The 16,328-nt window shown below is 39.3% G+C and overlaps 2 protein-coding genes across 4 annotated transcripts in view; both read right to left on the reverse strand.

Moving 5' to 3' along the window:
• Positions 1-16,328, reverse strand: part of LOC124117816 (protein YIPF4-like) — a 115,251-nt gene that overhangs the window by 50,941 nt on the left and 47,982 nt on the right. The window lies entirely within an intron of this gene.
• LOC124111588 (putative nuclease HARBI1) lies at positions 11,565-15,450 on the reverse strand. Its single transcript, XM_048403043.1, has 4 exons — positions 14,821-15,450; positions 14,448-14,560; positions 13,764-13,875; positions 11,565-12,845 (listed from the first exon to the last, which is right to left on the reverse strand). The coding sequence occupies exons 1-4, from the start codon at positions 15,245-15,247 to the stop codon at positions 12,433-12,435; spliced, it is 1,065 nt and encodes a 354-aa protein (XP_048259000.1). The 5' UTR covers positions 15,248-15,450; the 3' UTR covers positions 11,565-12,432.

The following is a 16,328-nucleotide window of genomic DNA, read 5'->3' on the forward strand; positions in this document are numbered from 1 at the left end:
AACAATCTCCTGGAATCCTATTTCTGTAGAAGAAGCACCAGATCTGCAAAAGCTAGCAACTTCGCAAGAAGCAGCTCTAGAAAAAGAATACGAGAAAGTAGAAAGCGAAGCTACATACGAACTAGTTCTAGTAGACGCCCCACCAACAAAGAAAACAACAAAAGCTCTAGATATGCCTCTCGGAGAGTACATTTGCGGAAAATATGCCACTACAACATACAGAGGAAACACAAGAACATTGCTATTCCTATTGCCAGTTGGAGAAGATGGAGAACATACTACAGATGCAGAAATCCCAGTATACGGCTATTTCCTGGAAAAAGAAATAGAACAGATTGGACCTCTAGAGGAAACAGCAAGTCCTATGCTTTGCAAGCTAGGAGAAGCGAAAACAACTCTACAACAGAAGAAAGATAGAAAAGTGCATATAGCAGCAACAACATACAAATAGAAACATACACATCGCTATAGTTTGCCATCCTTTTTGCTGTATCTATATCGTAGTGCCCCAAAATACACGCTGGATGGTCTATTGGTCTTTTGGAGGCTAGATCTCGTAGTTTCTCTCTATCTACAGAAGAAAATTCCATAGGCCTATTCTTCCAATATTCTACTTCTGCTGTATGGAATTCCTCGAAAGGAAAACGTGGAGGACTGCCTTTCTTGTATTCTATATACATATTTTCTTCTATTCTATACTATACGATGACCAACTACACGGAGATAAGAGAATAGAAAATGCTAGCGAGGGTATTACTATGCAGATAACGAAGCACCAAGAAGCAGCTGGTAAATTAAACATATATTTCTATGTGATTATGGACGCGCAACTTAATATACAGAATGGAAGATTCGTGCAAGCAATCTATTAATAATAAAGCTTTTATTCTAGATATTTTACAAAGTCATTATCGGGATGTTTTCATCCATATTATTATTCTGTGCCTGACTATAAGCGTTAATAAAACATACCTATCGAGAGATTGGGTAATGAATGATCCCGGGGTGTACAGAGTTGATCCAGACGATCGTTTACAAGACTCTTTACGAGTATGTCACGAAAAATACAAAGGAGAATCAACCCTTTTCATAATAGACAATTTCAGTGCGATAAAAACTTACCAAAAAGAAAGATATGCTTTCATATTTAGCATTCTCCAGACGGCATACTCAGCATAGCGTTTGGGTACTTACTCAAAAATACAACTCTGTCCTGAAAGATCTCAGAGAGCAGACCAAATGGGTAGCCCTGTTTCATTGCAAAGACTGATTCATTTGAGGAATGTCAACATTGAAATGATGTATATAGCTATGTTCTGAACGGGCTCCCTGTTAACGTCGGTAGAAGTCAAAATAATCGTAAATGCTAGTCGGACAGTTCCTGGAACTAACACATCGTGTGCGCCGAGATTAGGAAAGCGAACCAGAAGCGTTTGATTCTGAACGATGGTACTAGGGTTATTAGTTATAGTTACAGACTGACGACTTGCTTTGACCCCTAATGGATCTCGAAGTCTATGTTGTGGGTTTAACTTGCGTCCGTATTGCGAAGACATTGTTATATTGAAATTATATAACCATATGTTTAATATAAAAATGACTGATTTTGATCTAGATTATTTAGATAACCCGAAACTATCGAAGAGGGTACTGATGAAACCAGCTTTAGTGGCACGAATCTTATGGATGAACTTTCACAAGCAACCAGTGGTGAAAAACTTTTACAATCAACCGTTGATGATTATTACGATACCTTTAAAGATGATAGTCCTATTGGTCGTGAGTATTCAAAGTTTACGATAGATAGTACAGGAATATTGCGACTGTGTGGCTCCGCTGTTGTACGTTTCCGCTAAGAACTATTTAACCAAATCAGTTCGCTAACCAAATCATGAGTAAACCAACTGCGACTCCACCTAATACAAGCGCTGTTTTTTCATCGATATGTTGTTGATTTTTAGCTGCAATATGCGATGGCACTTGTGCGTCAGTAGATGTTTGTGCGTTAGTAGATGGTTGAGCGAAAGTTGGTGTTTGCGGCTTGACTATTCCTTTTCGCCTGTGATTGTTTGCGTTATTAATTCGACGTTAATATCTGAATTTATACCTGGTTTTTGTTGATCGGTAGCAATAACAATTTTATTATTATAGCCTATCACTTGACCGATCTTAAGTTCCATATTACTCGGAGACATGTATAATCCCGGCGCATAAACGAAGTCCACTTTGGATTGAGTGTACTGTAATTCATCTTGAAAACGCTTTATAGAAGATGGTATGTCAACTGGTGAATTAATGGCATCCTCCACGTTTGCGACAAACTGTTTTTGCGCATCGAACGCCATCCCAGTACCGATAATGGACGTTCGTGTTTGCGATTGTGCACCGAGAATTGCCCATACATAAGTTCTTATCGATTCATTAACTCTTTCAAATCCTGGGTTAGTAAAATTATTTTCCGTTTTATCATTAAGAAATTCATTCCAAGCGTCTGTTGTATCGTTTGGATGCACAAACTTTGTTATAATATAAGGAATGCCACTCTCAAAATTCATACGATTTGCTCTAAACTGTTTACTCGAGAGAGCAAAGCCTGAAGGGATCACAGCCTCTTTAATTAAATAATTGCTTTTATCTTTAATAGTTCTTTGTCCATTGTACGGAATACCTAGACCATGGCTAGGTCCTTTAATGCACCAATCTTTACTCGTAGAAACATTAAATTCATTACAAATACGTTCGAAGGCCCTCTTATTATAATGATTATTTGCGTGATTCCATGCTGGATCCAGCGGTAATGGAGCACTAATTTCTTTAAGTATACGTCTAATCTGATAGTACACATGAAATAATATAACAGACTTATATAGTTTAAATCCTGGGGCATTAACAGATACGCCACATCCCGTTATGGCACACCATACGGCAAAGTTTAACTGATTCTGCAAAAACTGCATCGAAGGGTTAAACCAATCGTCCACCATTGTATCGTTAGTTGCCGTGAAACTGTATTTTTCAAAGATATCGTGGAATTTAACGGTAAACTCAGCACCAGAGGCAGTTACTATAATCGATTGATTAGTAATGTAAGTTGATTTCATATTTAAGATATGATATAGTATCATTGTATATTTAATATGTATGTTACACTCCCGGGAATAACAAATGGTCAGTCTATTCAACTGCTTCATACTATCGATAACTCGGCTGGACAACTCGAAGTAGCTCTATGCGATGTAACGTATTACCCGCTGTGGACCAATATAAATGCTGCAAAAAGAAATAATGAGATTTTCACAGTATTTTCTAAAAAATGAAAAATATGTTATTGACAAATCCATTATTGTACCTGATGGGTATTACAGCGTATGCTCACTCAATGAAGTTTTTAAGCCTAATGGAGCTAGTCTCACACAAAATGAGTCGAATGGGATGTTGAAATTCGACTCTGGAGAAAAAGGTGTACAGATTTTAACGAACTTATCAGCTATACTTGGATTTGCACGCCTTCTTGACATAATATACAAGTCATCAGATCAGGGGGTTAAATTGCCCGATTTAGTTCCCTTTAAAGAGTTGTGTATCCATCTTGATCAAATAAGCACCATGGATAATATTCAACTAGAAAGTCCTTCAACTCTGCTCAGATCTATTCCAGTGAAAAATGAAAAATATAATAGCGGTAGAACGGAATCTTTCTCAACATTACAATATAAAAAATTAAAGCGGGGTATTATTTCAGACCTCAAAATTTCTGTATTAGATGTAAAACACCAACCTGTACATATAGGATACTTAAGTGTTAACACTCCATATTATAAATAATGGTTGATGCATCAGGCCCTTGAACGCTCAGAAAATGTAATACAATTGCGCTTTCCGATCTCGGAGACACAGAAGGATTCGATAAACCCGGTACCGATGGTAAGTTATACGCTTTACACTTACACGATAATGTATACAATCGGAAAGAAGTTACATTCACGGGTAATCTAGAAGATTTAAGCGATGTCGACGTTGTTAGTAGACTCCTTAAGAAAAACACTTCGTACAATCTTACTCGCAACGACGATAAAAAATGGACTATGGTCGAAGCAAACATCGAGTGGCTACTGAATATCATCATTACCCCACCGTATGTGATGATGGGTAAGGCACATAATTTAACTAAGATAATAAATAGTGGGATCGTACTCAGGGCTTATATCCCATCAAAACGAAAAAGTGTGTTAGTCTCTCCCCTGCCAGAAAACCCAGGTCATATGTTATATAGTCGTCCAGCAGTAAATAAAAAATGTTAGTTTAAATTTGGTTACAGAATTCAATGATATTAAAGTTAACTTGAGTGCAATACCTAATCTTTCTACTCTTATTATTGAAGTCTTGTTCGGAGATGCACCAGTAGATGCCTTCAAAATATTACCAGGGCCCGGGATCATGAAAGTGGTCTTAGCTCAAATTTTGCTAAGCACGAATTTTGTCTTAAGTTTTTAATTTTTTGCTTAGCTAAGATTCGCTCTAAGACTGGATCTTGAAACGGTCTCAGCAAAATCTTAGCTAAGTCTAAGTCTAAGACCGTCGCCATAGGGACGCGCGCACGTTAAACCATACTACGGTAATCATTGGAACTCTTCAATGAATGGAGATGCGAAATTTGTGTTGTTTGTAAACACAGCTGTCGCGTGTCGCGTGTCGCGTGTGACATGTCGTCTGCGGTAGCTGTCAACCATGGATGACAAGAAACGAAAGGTTAACTGGTCTAGAGAAGAAGAGGTGCTGTTGGTGGAGGAGGTATCGAAAAGGGAGGGAATTCTGTTTGGTAAGCTGGACGGATGTCAGCGTACCGGACAGCGAAAGACGAGGCTTTGGGAAGAGATTTCAAGGATACTAAACTCGTGAGTAAAACACTGACTTACTGCAAATTTACAGATCGAAAGTTATCTTTGCTTGCAAAATTTGTATCCACGTCCTACCCTTGTAAAGATATATACTGTTCCTATGGTCTTCGAAACGATATTTGCGGTCATCTGTTATGCAAAGCTACGTCGTTTTACAGCTGATTTACAGCTGATGTATACGGGTGTACAGCAGTGGAACTACCTTATGTCTTTGCTTTTTCTCTCTCTCGCAAAAACCAGGAGGCAATATCATTACACTTGTTACAGACTATATTTTCAGATGAGGCAAGGCCATCATAATTTGAAAAAATAATGCAAACACATGTTGCAATCAAATTTCATGTTTATTTTTGTGTTATTGACATTAACCAATGGCCAGCAACATTCACCCTCTTATTCTTAAATTAATACTTATCATAATTAGAGATGATGGTTTGACAGGTAAATTGACTACCGGGGGATACTTGGTTCTTCTGAATGCTGTTGAATACATCTTTCCTACAAGTTAATAACCTTGAGCATGTTAAGATCACAATTACATTTATAAAGTAATAATCAATGAAAAGTTTTATGAATTGAAATGTTATATTTATCTTGAAGAAAGACTTCAGTATCCTCCATTGTTATGATTATTTTTCATTTTCCGTATTGGATTATTATTACAGAAGAGGCACTTCCGGAAATCGGTCAATTGGAGAAGTGAAAAAGAAATATCAGAATATTAAGCAGAAAGGTAATTAAATATTAAATTTTACACACAGCTACATCCCATATACTAGATCTATATGTCAGTCCAACCTATTGACCATCCAACCAGAGCATACAGATTATAAAAAAATTCATTTGTGACAAAATAATCAGTATCTGACTTTTTTTAAACAATTATATTAGGATTTATGGCTGTAATACTTCACCAATAACCATTAATATTGGATAATGTTATCTTCATTGATTTTGATACAGAAACAACTGTTAGGAAATTTTCTGATTTCATCAGCTTTTTAGAATAAATTATTCTATATACAAGTCAACAAATTATCCTTAAGACATTTGGAAGACAGTTTATTCCTAGAATATGAAACTGTTTATTTTGTTGGAAATATTTTTTCAATATTATTAGCAAAGGCAAAGAGGAGTGCTGCAGTGCGACCCCAAACAGGTGGTGGTCCTCGTCCAGCCTCACCTACCCTGCCAGTGCAGTTGGTGCTGGACAATATGGAGGGAAGACCAAGTCTATGTGGTATTGAAGGGGGCATAGATGCTGAAGGTTAAACTGAACTTACATGTTCATAAGATGTTTTGTCTCTCCATGCAATTAATTGAAAACATATTGATGGCTAAAACCAAATGCCATGCTTATATGTAGGTCAAATATCATTTTGTGCAGAAACAACAAAACAAGAAGTAAAAATACACGATTTATTATAAAACTTGGCACAAATTGGGAGCTGGCTCGGTTGTTGCTTATGAATGATATAAGTTTTGTAAGATTGGTTGCAGGGGCAAGCCGGCCTGGACAACCGTGAGGAAGCAGCTGATTGTAGGGGCAAGCCGGCCTGACAAAGAGCTGTGTGTGTGCAGGGGCAGTAGCCGGCCTGCGAAGAGGGATATGAATTATGATTGGAATGTGAAAATGAATTGGGGGAGATTATGAAATAAAATGCCCAAAGCGAGGTAACAACCGAGAGCCCCCAATGAATATAAGGTGAAAAGTAGAATAAAGATATACATGATATGGTGGTTTAGGACCATTGATACAACGATAATACTGAAGTAAACTAAACTAATGATTGTCACTGCGACACACGAAAGCCAGGTGTAGCTGAGAGTCTAGGGAAGTGTCCCTGTCGTAGTGTCAAGATCGAGCCATGGATGAGTGAGCTCGTCGGATGTCATCTTCAGGGGTACGGATATACCTGGTGAAGCAGTCTGAAGACCATCGACCTAAGGTCTTGATCATGTGATCCTGAATATTGATGTGGGCTGCTGTAGTGGCAGCTCCTATTCTAAAAGAATGGCCTGAGTACAACGAGGGGTTCAGGCCGATTCTGCACAGCACTATGTTAAGCCAGGACAGGAAAGCAGATCTAGTCACAGGAAGACCAGCTCTATCGGTAAACATTGCATCACAAGGCTTCGCACCACACTGAAGCCGCGCAAACATAAGTAACCTCATACTTGAGAAAGGGCAGCATGATCCTGAAGTAGCGAATACATTCACCGTGACTCCTTGGCGAAACGGGTCTGTTTTAGAGGTTTTAAGGTTAACAGAGCACTTAGCTTGACTAGGGTGAAGAACTACATCTTTAATACACACATTGACGTCTGGGTCGAAAGACTTTGCACAGGTGAACTCCCCGCACCGCAGGAAGCCAAAAAATGCTAGAGAACACATAGCTTCCATGACAAGGTCGTCATGGGCACCAAACACTCCATTCCTTAATGCCGCAACAATGCATGTCAAGATGTTGTAGGTGATAGGTAGACGTTTCTTAGTGCTTGAAATATGCAGCTTCTTGTATCCTCGAAGTAAGGTCTGTAATCTACTCATACTAGGTGCAGTAGGGTGATCAAGGCAGGTATCAATACCTGCTCGAAGGTAGACGAAACGGATACCTGCTAGATAGTTCTTGACTGTTGCACATTGGAGATGCAGGACGCTTAAGCAGTAGGCAATGAAATACTGTAGCAGTATCTCGCTTATAACTGGCAGCTGGTGATGGTTGCGTAGAGGATGGCACAGTTGATATCTGATGAGGAAGTTAAGGTAGCTCTGATAACCAGTAGAGTAGGTAGTCACGGTGCGCGGGGCGAGGGAAGCTGTCCACATGTTGACTAACTGCTGGTTCAGTACCATGTCACGGCTGAGCTGTCTGGGCACGGCGTGGCGATGGGGGCTGCATGAGGGGCTAGCTGGCGGAACCTGTGGAACTGGAAACGTGAGAGAGCATCAGCAAGTTCATTATGCACTCCCTGTACATGCTTGGCTAAGATGACATAGTTATGAGTGGCAGATAACCAAGTGAGTTTACGCATTAATGCCATGACGTGCTTACAACGAGCTCTGCCTTTCTTAATGATATGAACGACAGCGAGATTGTCACAACGAAACAAGATCTTTCGTCTAAACCAATGTTTTCCCCACACAAAAGCTGCTACCCCAATGGCATAGAGTTCCAAGAACGCGGTACTCTTCATCAGAGTAGAGTTTGATCTGATCTCTGGGGGCCAAGTATCGGCGAACCACTCTCCTTTGAAAAAACCACCAAAGCCTGTAGATGTAGCTGCGTCAGTGAATAGTTCGATGTCGTAGGAATCCGTGATTCGGGTATCGTGGAAAAAGGACACTCCGTTCCATTGAAGAAGAAACTCTCTCCACATGCACAGATCTACTCGGCATTCCTTGGACAACGAAACGTGGTGATGTAGTTTGCTGACTGTCGTGGATAAGCTGATTAGATAAGAGACAAAAGCTCTACCAGGAGGTATCACTCTGCCTGCGTAATTGAGGTGGCCAAGCAGGGAGAGTAGCTCCCGCTTCGTACACTTTTTCTTGTGCATGAAGGTTTCAATGACGCTGATAATCCGCAGCACTTTGTCTTGGGGTAGATGAGCAGACATAGTAGTGGAATCCAATATGATGCCTAGATACTCTAATCTTGTTGTAGGACCCACGGTCTTCTTGGCTGATAGAGGAATGTTGAGCAGCTGGAAAACATAACGTAGGTCTGTCATGGTTTTATCCGCTGGGTAGTTGGCAGAATCAACTGTCAAAAAATCGTCCAGGAGGTGGAGAATATTCTGAACATGGTAATTGTGTTGGAGAATCCAGCAGAGGGCTTGAGACAGGTTGTCGAAAATTTTGGGGCTTGACCTGCATCCGAAAGCCAAACGTTTGTAGAAATAGTAACTACCGCGCCATTTGAATCCGAAGTAAGGCCAAAAGTCTTTCTGAATAGGGACCTGTTTAAAAGCGTCTCTAATATCGGCCTTACACATGAGCGCATTTGGTCCTAATTGCATAATAATACGGATAGCATTGTCTATAGTCACATAAGATAGAGAACATGTGTCCTTGTCAATTAATTCATTGATGCTATGATTGCTGTCGTTGTGTGGAGCGGACAAATCGAGAATCAAACGCTGTTTGCCAGAGTATTTCCCCACTGCCAGACCGAGTGGATTAATACAACAAACTTTGAAGGGAGGTAGGTGAAAAGGTCCACATACATACTCGTTATCAACCTCTATTTGAACTGCTGTATCCACGGCTTGTGGATTTCTCCTGGCAGTAAGATTATTCGCACATTCTAAAGTCACAGTTGGTGCTGCAGTAATCATGGGATTGAATCCGAATGTAAATCCTTGAATAACGTAATTTGCGAAATCACGATCTGGATGTGCTTGGAGTTCATGTGTTAGGACACGAACATTCAATGGAGGGCTATCCACCAAGTCTTGTCATTGATCAGATTTGCGTTTATTCTGCCGGCAGACGGATTTACCGTGAGAGGTAGCTTGGCAGGTCAGGCAAGTATGTGCAAAATTACACCGTTCCCTGGTGCACCCGAGTTCATTGAAGTTATTGCATACTTCTCTGTTAGCATGGAACACGCGTGTGCGACCTTTCGAATCTTGTTCTCTGCTGGTTCGGGACTGATAGTGGATTCGATCGCCAGGGAACTTGACTGGCTTGAAGGAGAAGGGAGCATTAGGACATTCTGCTTTGATGTGATCTATGCTGTCACATCCGGAACACACTTTCCTCTTCAAATGGGCACAACAGGCATTAAAAATGTTAGTATCAGGTTTTGACCAATCTATTGGTTTTCCAATAGCTGCATAAGCTGCCACTCTCATGGCAAATCGCTTGTGGTACTCATAGTATCCGTCTGCTTCGTATTGGGCCGCGAGGTCTAACACATATTCCTCGTGAGATTCCATTTGTGCTTTCTTTTGAACATCTTGGCCACAGTAGATGTTTCGATACGTTCGGAATGCTTTAGTGAATTCCCGAGGAGACAAGGGTCTAGTCAGTTTAGGAGCTGTTTCTCCCTTACCGTCCCCGAAGTCGTGAACAGTGGTCAAGAGCAATGCCAGATTGACATATTTACCTGCCCGGATCTTTGTCACAAGTTGCTCAGGGACCAGATCAATTGGTGGGAGGGAATCTGATGACACCGCTGCCATAGTGTGTCCAACCTGAGGAAATAGATGTGGTCCTGGAAAAGTTGTATCTTGGGAACGTTGGTAGATGCCAATCTGAGACAAATCTTGACATGCAGGCGACGTCGCTGGAGGACCCTGGGCCATGTGAGTTGGAGAGGCTATGTTGCCTGAAGCCAGTTGTTGTGCTGGAGATGACCGATTCTGTGCCAAGGTGTAGACAAGGTCTGTTAGTTCCTTCAACTGATTTTGGAGGGACGTGATGGTGGGTCCATTGCCAACATGATGATCCATGTCTAAATTAGCCTGGGAGGCAACCAGGTCTGGGTCTGCTAGTGGGTTGTCTGGTGCCCTACTAACAGTGGCAGCAGGTGTGGGCCGTGACCTCCCAGTAGTCAACCGCGTTGGAGATTCGCTGGATTCAACTGTATTCTTGTGGGGATTCTCAGTGTATAGTTGCAACAGCATCTTCCGTCCCCAAGCTTTTGGAAGTTTGAACCCCATGTCTTCTAGACGTTGACGCAAGCCTTCGGTTGTTAGGTAAGGGATCTGTCTTCTAGCCTGACGTGACCGTGAGGCGCTAGTCGATGTTTCTGTTTCGTCCGTTTCTGACAATGTATGTCGCCGTGTGCTAACTCGTGCGGGTCGCCTATTAGCCATTATGGATATGTGACTGTATCCGGGCACGTACGATGCGGTTTGGGACTAATAGATTAAAGTTACGTACGCAATTGCCCGAGAAAATTGGTGAAACATGGCGGACGAAGAACTGAGAAGGAACATAGAATACGCATGCGCAACATGTCGGAAATAATAAAGACCGTGATGCACCATGAATTAATATTTAAGAAATGGTGCCTGCGAATTATTAATAGAAATGTACAAGATATAGATGCTGAGATTACATATTAATACAAGAAAAAGATAATAGTTGATGGTATGCGTAAGTATATTTAGGATTACGATAAAATTGTGAAGGTACATTATGTAGCTGTGAGACAACGGAAGTAAACAGCGTATAAAAAATAGACGGGATGTGAGGTAAACCGTGCTTGGATCTAACATAGAAAATGTTAAAGTAATTATGCATTGATGGATTAATTTAGGAATAAGGCAAGTGAGTAAAAGGGAATTAAAGAAATATTTAGTGGAATAATATTACGTAATGAAGGGTAATAGCTGATAAAATCGTAAGAGTAGGCAGGGAGGTAGTGGTACTTATTTCTGCACAAACAAAAATATTAAATTTACATCTTGTAAGAAGATGATTCCTGACATGACATTGTCACAATAAACCATGTCTCATAGTTATGCTAGAGGTATGATATGTGTGAACAACACAATGGGATAGTTTAACTTTTTAATAAGAAAGCGGAGAATCTCATCACCCTTTATTACCAATTTCATTGTGAATTTTACATTATATTCACACACACACACACACACACACACACACACACACACACACAGAGTTGTCAGTACAGGGTCCAAATACATGTATATATGTATATCTTAATGAATTATAGAAATATCCTACATGGGAAATATTTCAATCTGCTTGTATGGAGCCTGTATGTTAACTCAAATTCAGTGGAATATTTCACTGAACTAATTACATGTTACATCATGTGTAAGTTACATAGGTGTGTGTATATATGCAGCATTTTCAATGTTTTGGGTACGGAATCACAACAGAATTATGTGTAATAACTGTTTTGTATTTACATATTTCAGGATCAGTGGACACAGGCGAGGAGGCATTATCAGCAGCAGTACCTCTGGACATAAACATGGCCAGCCTGGGGGTAGAGGACTTCTTGTCAAACAGCATTATCCCCGAACCACAAAATAATTTAACTACAGAGGAGGAAATTTTTAGGCAGGAGCTCCAGAGAATCCAGGAAAGCAGGATACTTATTAGAGAGCAGACAAAATTGGCTCAGCTGAAACAAAAATTAACAATCCTGCAAATTAGACAAATTGACCCATTTTTTATTGAATAATGTGCCCTTAATGTCATGCCATCTTTCATAATTAGTGCCCACCTATTAAATTGTTTCATACACATTACTTAGAAGTTGACAAAGAAGAGACAATTTATGGATAACAACTCTTCATGTGTTCTCTGGCCATCTTGATCTTACAGTATTATTCTCCTGTTGTCGTTGTTTAAACTACTCATGTTAATCTCTGTGACATATGCAATTGTTGTTACTGTTAATCCTCCATCAACAATAAGTATTCTGTGCCATGGTCATTATTCAGCCTTGATTGACAACGGTATAAGGATCTATTCAGAAATGTCACCTTTACAGTAAATGAATAAGTTGTTATCCTTAAATTGTCTCTACTGTGCCCACCTGGTAGACTAATTTAGGTTGTGTTTTTTTTTCTTACTGAAGTAGCTCTGGGCAATGTGGTCTCTTATGCCAAAACCATCATTTCTCAGAAACTGCTGCTGTTGCTGATCTGGACCCTGAACTGTCAACTCATCCATATGATTAATTACTATATCCTGTTTCAAAATTCTTATGTTATGTAAAATTGCACAGGAAACAACATATTTGCATGCTCTGGTTGGATTGGTTCTCAGTCCCAAAGATAGACAAGGAAATCGTCTCTTTAAAATACCAAAAGTTTGTTCAATCAGAACACGTGTTCTGCAGAGAGAATAATTATATCTGTCTCTGTGTCTGATATTGCCAGTGTTGTGGTAGGGAGTCATCAGGTATCGTCTACAGGGGTACCCAGAGTCACCCAGCAGGAATCCATCATGAACACCTGAAATATATATATGTGCAATTTGTTTTCATATGTTTTTAAACTTTAGTTCAGAAAGGACAACTATGATAAGAGCCCAATTTTACCTACAATTTCAAAATATGAAATGAATTTGACAAGAAACTTGGTTAATGTAGTCATCATATATGTTCATGGTAATAGTAATTAGTCTTTGTCTTTTGGGATGTTTTGGACTTGAGTCAACACTGAATGTAGATGCTTATATTCATAGAAATCTTTTTACTATGGTTGACATTTCAGGGAAACCTTTACCGATTTTCTAAGGATATGGATAAAGAATTCATATTGGGTCACAGAATATCTTGTAAAGTTGGATATATGTATGTAGAGGTTTACCATGTGGGTAATATCATTGACCACATGTATTAATGTTTGCAAAATGTCTATTGGAAACATACTTACCGGTACATTCTAATTTGCAGGGGTATTGTTTACTGTATGTTAAGGATTTGTTAAATTTCAATATTCCCAGATTGATCATAAATCATGATATGTGCCATTGAGACATAACATTATTTTAGATCAACATCAGCATCATATCCTGGTTTATGAAATTTATGTAAAATATATTTGTGAACTTTACAGGATTTCAGAGGCAAAATCTGGGGATTTGGAGTGAAAGAAGCTCACATAAAATACAACTGTTATTTAATACATCAAGGGAGTGCACTCTTGAATGAAATGCAATTTATGTTAGATTGATGTCGATTTGTAAATCCAAAATAGCTCTGTAAAATGTCCAGTATCTGACTCACACTACATCGACCAAAATGCAACATGTATTTTGTCACTATTTATTATTGCCCCATGTAAAAGGTATTGAAATTAATTGTCTTGCACTACCTAGAATGACAAGATCTCTTATGACTAACCCTCACTTAATCCTAAAATACTTACCATTTTCCAAATTATCACAGAGTTTACTCTCTCTGAATATGCGGGCATCATGGCATGATCCAGGCCAGTTGGCCACACAGTTAGTAATAATAAAGTTTGGGTCGCAAACCATCTATGTAAAAGAAATATACAATCTGTATTATGAATAATGTTTGATAATATGAATGATTGGTGGGAGAATGGAAAATCATCTTGTTTGTCAGTTTTAAAACATCCTTCAACATTCATTTTGTGTCAGGCAACATATTTTTCAACGGTCTGAAGCATAAGCGAACAACATATTTTTCAACAGTCTGAAGCAAAAGCAAACTCTGGGATGTATTGTATTTGTTTAATGAAATCTCAGCCTGTACCTGTATGTACACCCATTATTTTGCAGATTTTGTATCAAATTTACCAAAACATATGTTTTGGGTATTGTCAAATTAGTATTGCAGATGCTAGAAATTACATACACATCCATTTGAAAGCTTTGTATTTATTTGTGTATTAATAAATTATTTGTCATTGTGAACATGCACCTTGTTTTTTATTCAGTTAACATAAATGCTATAATCTGACCTGTACTGTAGTCTTATTCATACATTATTTACAGGAGGTGTATGAATTCAATGTTTAAGGAAATTTTTCAATTGATGAAAAATCATTTTTAAAAAACAAACATCATTATTTTATTTCAAGTACCTGAACATTCAGAGAATGATATCCCTTTCTGTTGACAAAGTCAGCCTCGTTGACCTTTGGCGTTTGGATTTTAATCTGTGTGCCGTCAACACAGCCAAGCACATTTGGAAATCCTAAATAAAGTAATTCATTAAATATTAGCAGTGATCTGAGCATGCTTGTGGAACTGAAGCAGAGCGATGTAGTTTCATCACTTTTAGCACGAATACGGTAAAGTAAATTATAGGTGGCACCTGTGTCGTGTTCTAATTTTAGATCAAAATGGCTGCCTTCGGAGACTCGGGGGAAAACACTGTATGTATCCTTATCGTGTATATGTCTATTCAGAGTGTTATATTAATGCTCAAATGTCAATTTTGGGTGTATTACTTACCGGCAATGGCATGGAAGGTACGTTTCACGTCATGTGATCTCTGGCCTGTCGGGAAAGCGATGAAGCGAGACGACAGCCTACAGAGTAGCTCTGCCACTCGTCGGACACACCTGCCGGCTGTTGCTTTGCTGATACAGAACGACTGAGCAACTAATAAATGAAAAGCCCCAGTGGCAACAAACTGAAGGAAAATCAAAACCTGAATAATAGGTGGGAGACTGTGTGAACGCTGAGTGGGGTGTGCCAGTTCATCACCGATTAAGCCAACAATGAAAAAAATGGTACAACGACGAAATCTGTATCTCTCAAAGAGCTCTTCGTCGTTGTACAAATCAAGAGGGTTGAAACGATCTCGAAATGTGCGATGAATTGTTGTTTTGTCCTTTTTAGCCCTTAGGCGACGCATGAGGCGAACAACCTCTGCCATATTTCTTGATACAAATTTTGTCTTAAGTCTACTCAGGGGCAGCCTTAGGACTTAAGATCAAATTTTGTCTTAGACTTAAGATATTCTCAGTGATTGAGCTTCGTGATCCCCGATTTAAGACAAAATTTGATCTTAAGTCTAAATCTTAAGAGTTAAGACAAAATATGATCTTAAGTTAGTTTCATGATCCCGGGCCCAGGTCTATCGATTAAATGGCTCAAGAAACACGAGCGTCAACTTTGCAGTATTATTCATATTGGAGCATCACCCGTTGCAACCCTCGAGGGGGTCCAAATTATTAAAAGTGACAGCATTTCTCTTACTAAGATATTCTTGCCGTATAATATTCATTTGATAAGGTTGATGTATACTCTCAAAACATTTAAGCAAGACCAATTAAAGACTATTATATGATCGTAATATACACTATGGGTTTATATCCGGCGCTCAATGAAGCAATTGAAAAGATGGAAACTGTTGATGGATTTCGATTACATCAAATAAGCGACATAAAACATCGAATAGAGAAGGGTAGGGAGTTGAGACTTGGATTGTATAAAAGTATCGCAGAGCCGTGAATGCTCTGGACGGAGTTGACACCGCGCTTGTAGCAGCTGGCATGGGACTCGGTGTAGCTGGTGTCGGTTTACTATCAACTATAATCGCCGCGCCTATCGTGCTCGGCATGGAAATAGCCGCTGGAGTCTCGGGACTGGCAGGAATAGCGATAAAATTCATTTCTCGTAGGTTACAAAAGAAAGCATTAAAATACGATAGTATTCGGATACTCACCGAAGCAAAGTTGAACAGCATTGAGGATCATATTTCGACAGCAATGGTCAATTGTAAGATATCCGAGGAGGAGTTTCGTTTAGTGTTGTCAGAACTCACCAAATACAACGCAATGAAGCAGGAGATTCGATCAAAATCTCGTAAGACCAATGGTATTAGCGAAGACGAGGAAAAAAGTTCATAGAACAGGGGAGGCAACAAGCACGTCAATTATTCCGTGCCAAAACCAAAGAACTGGTTGGAGATTAAAAATAGATTGCTTACTATCGTTAGATCACATTTAGACAAA

Source organism: Haliotis rufescens, unplaced genomic scaffold, assembly GCF_023055435.1.
Source record: "Haliotis rufescens isolate VD_foot unplaced genomic scaffold, xgHalRufe1.0.p SCAF_3, whole genome shotgun sequence".
Lineage (NCBI taxonomy): Eukaryota > Metazoa > Mollusca > Gastropoda > Lepetellida > Haliotidae > Haliotis > Haliotis rufescens.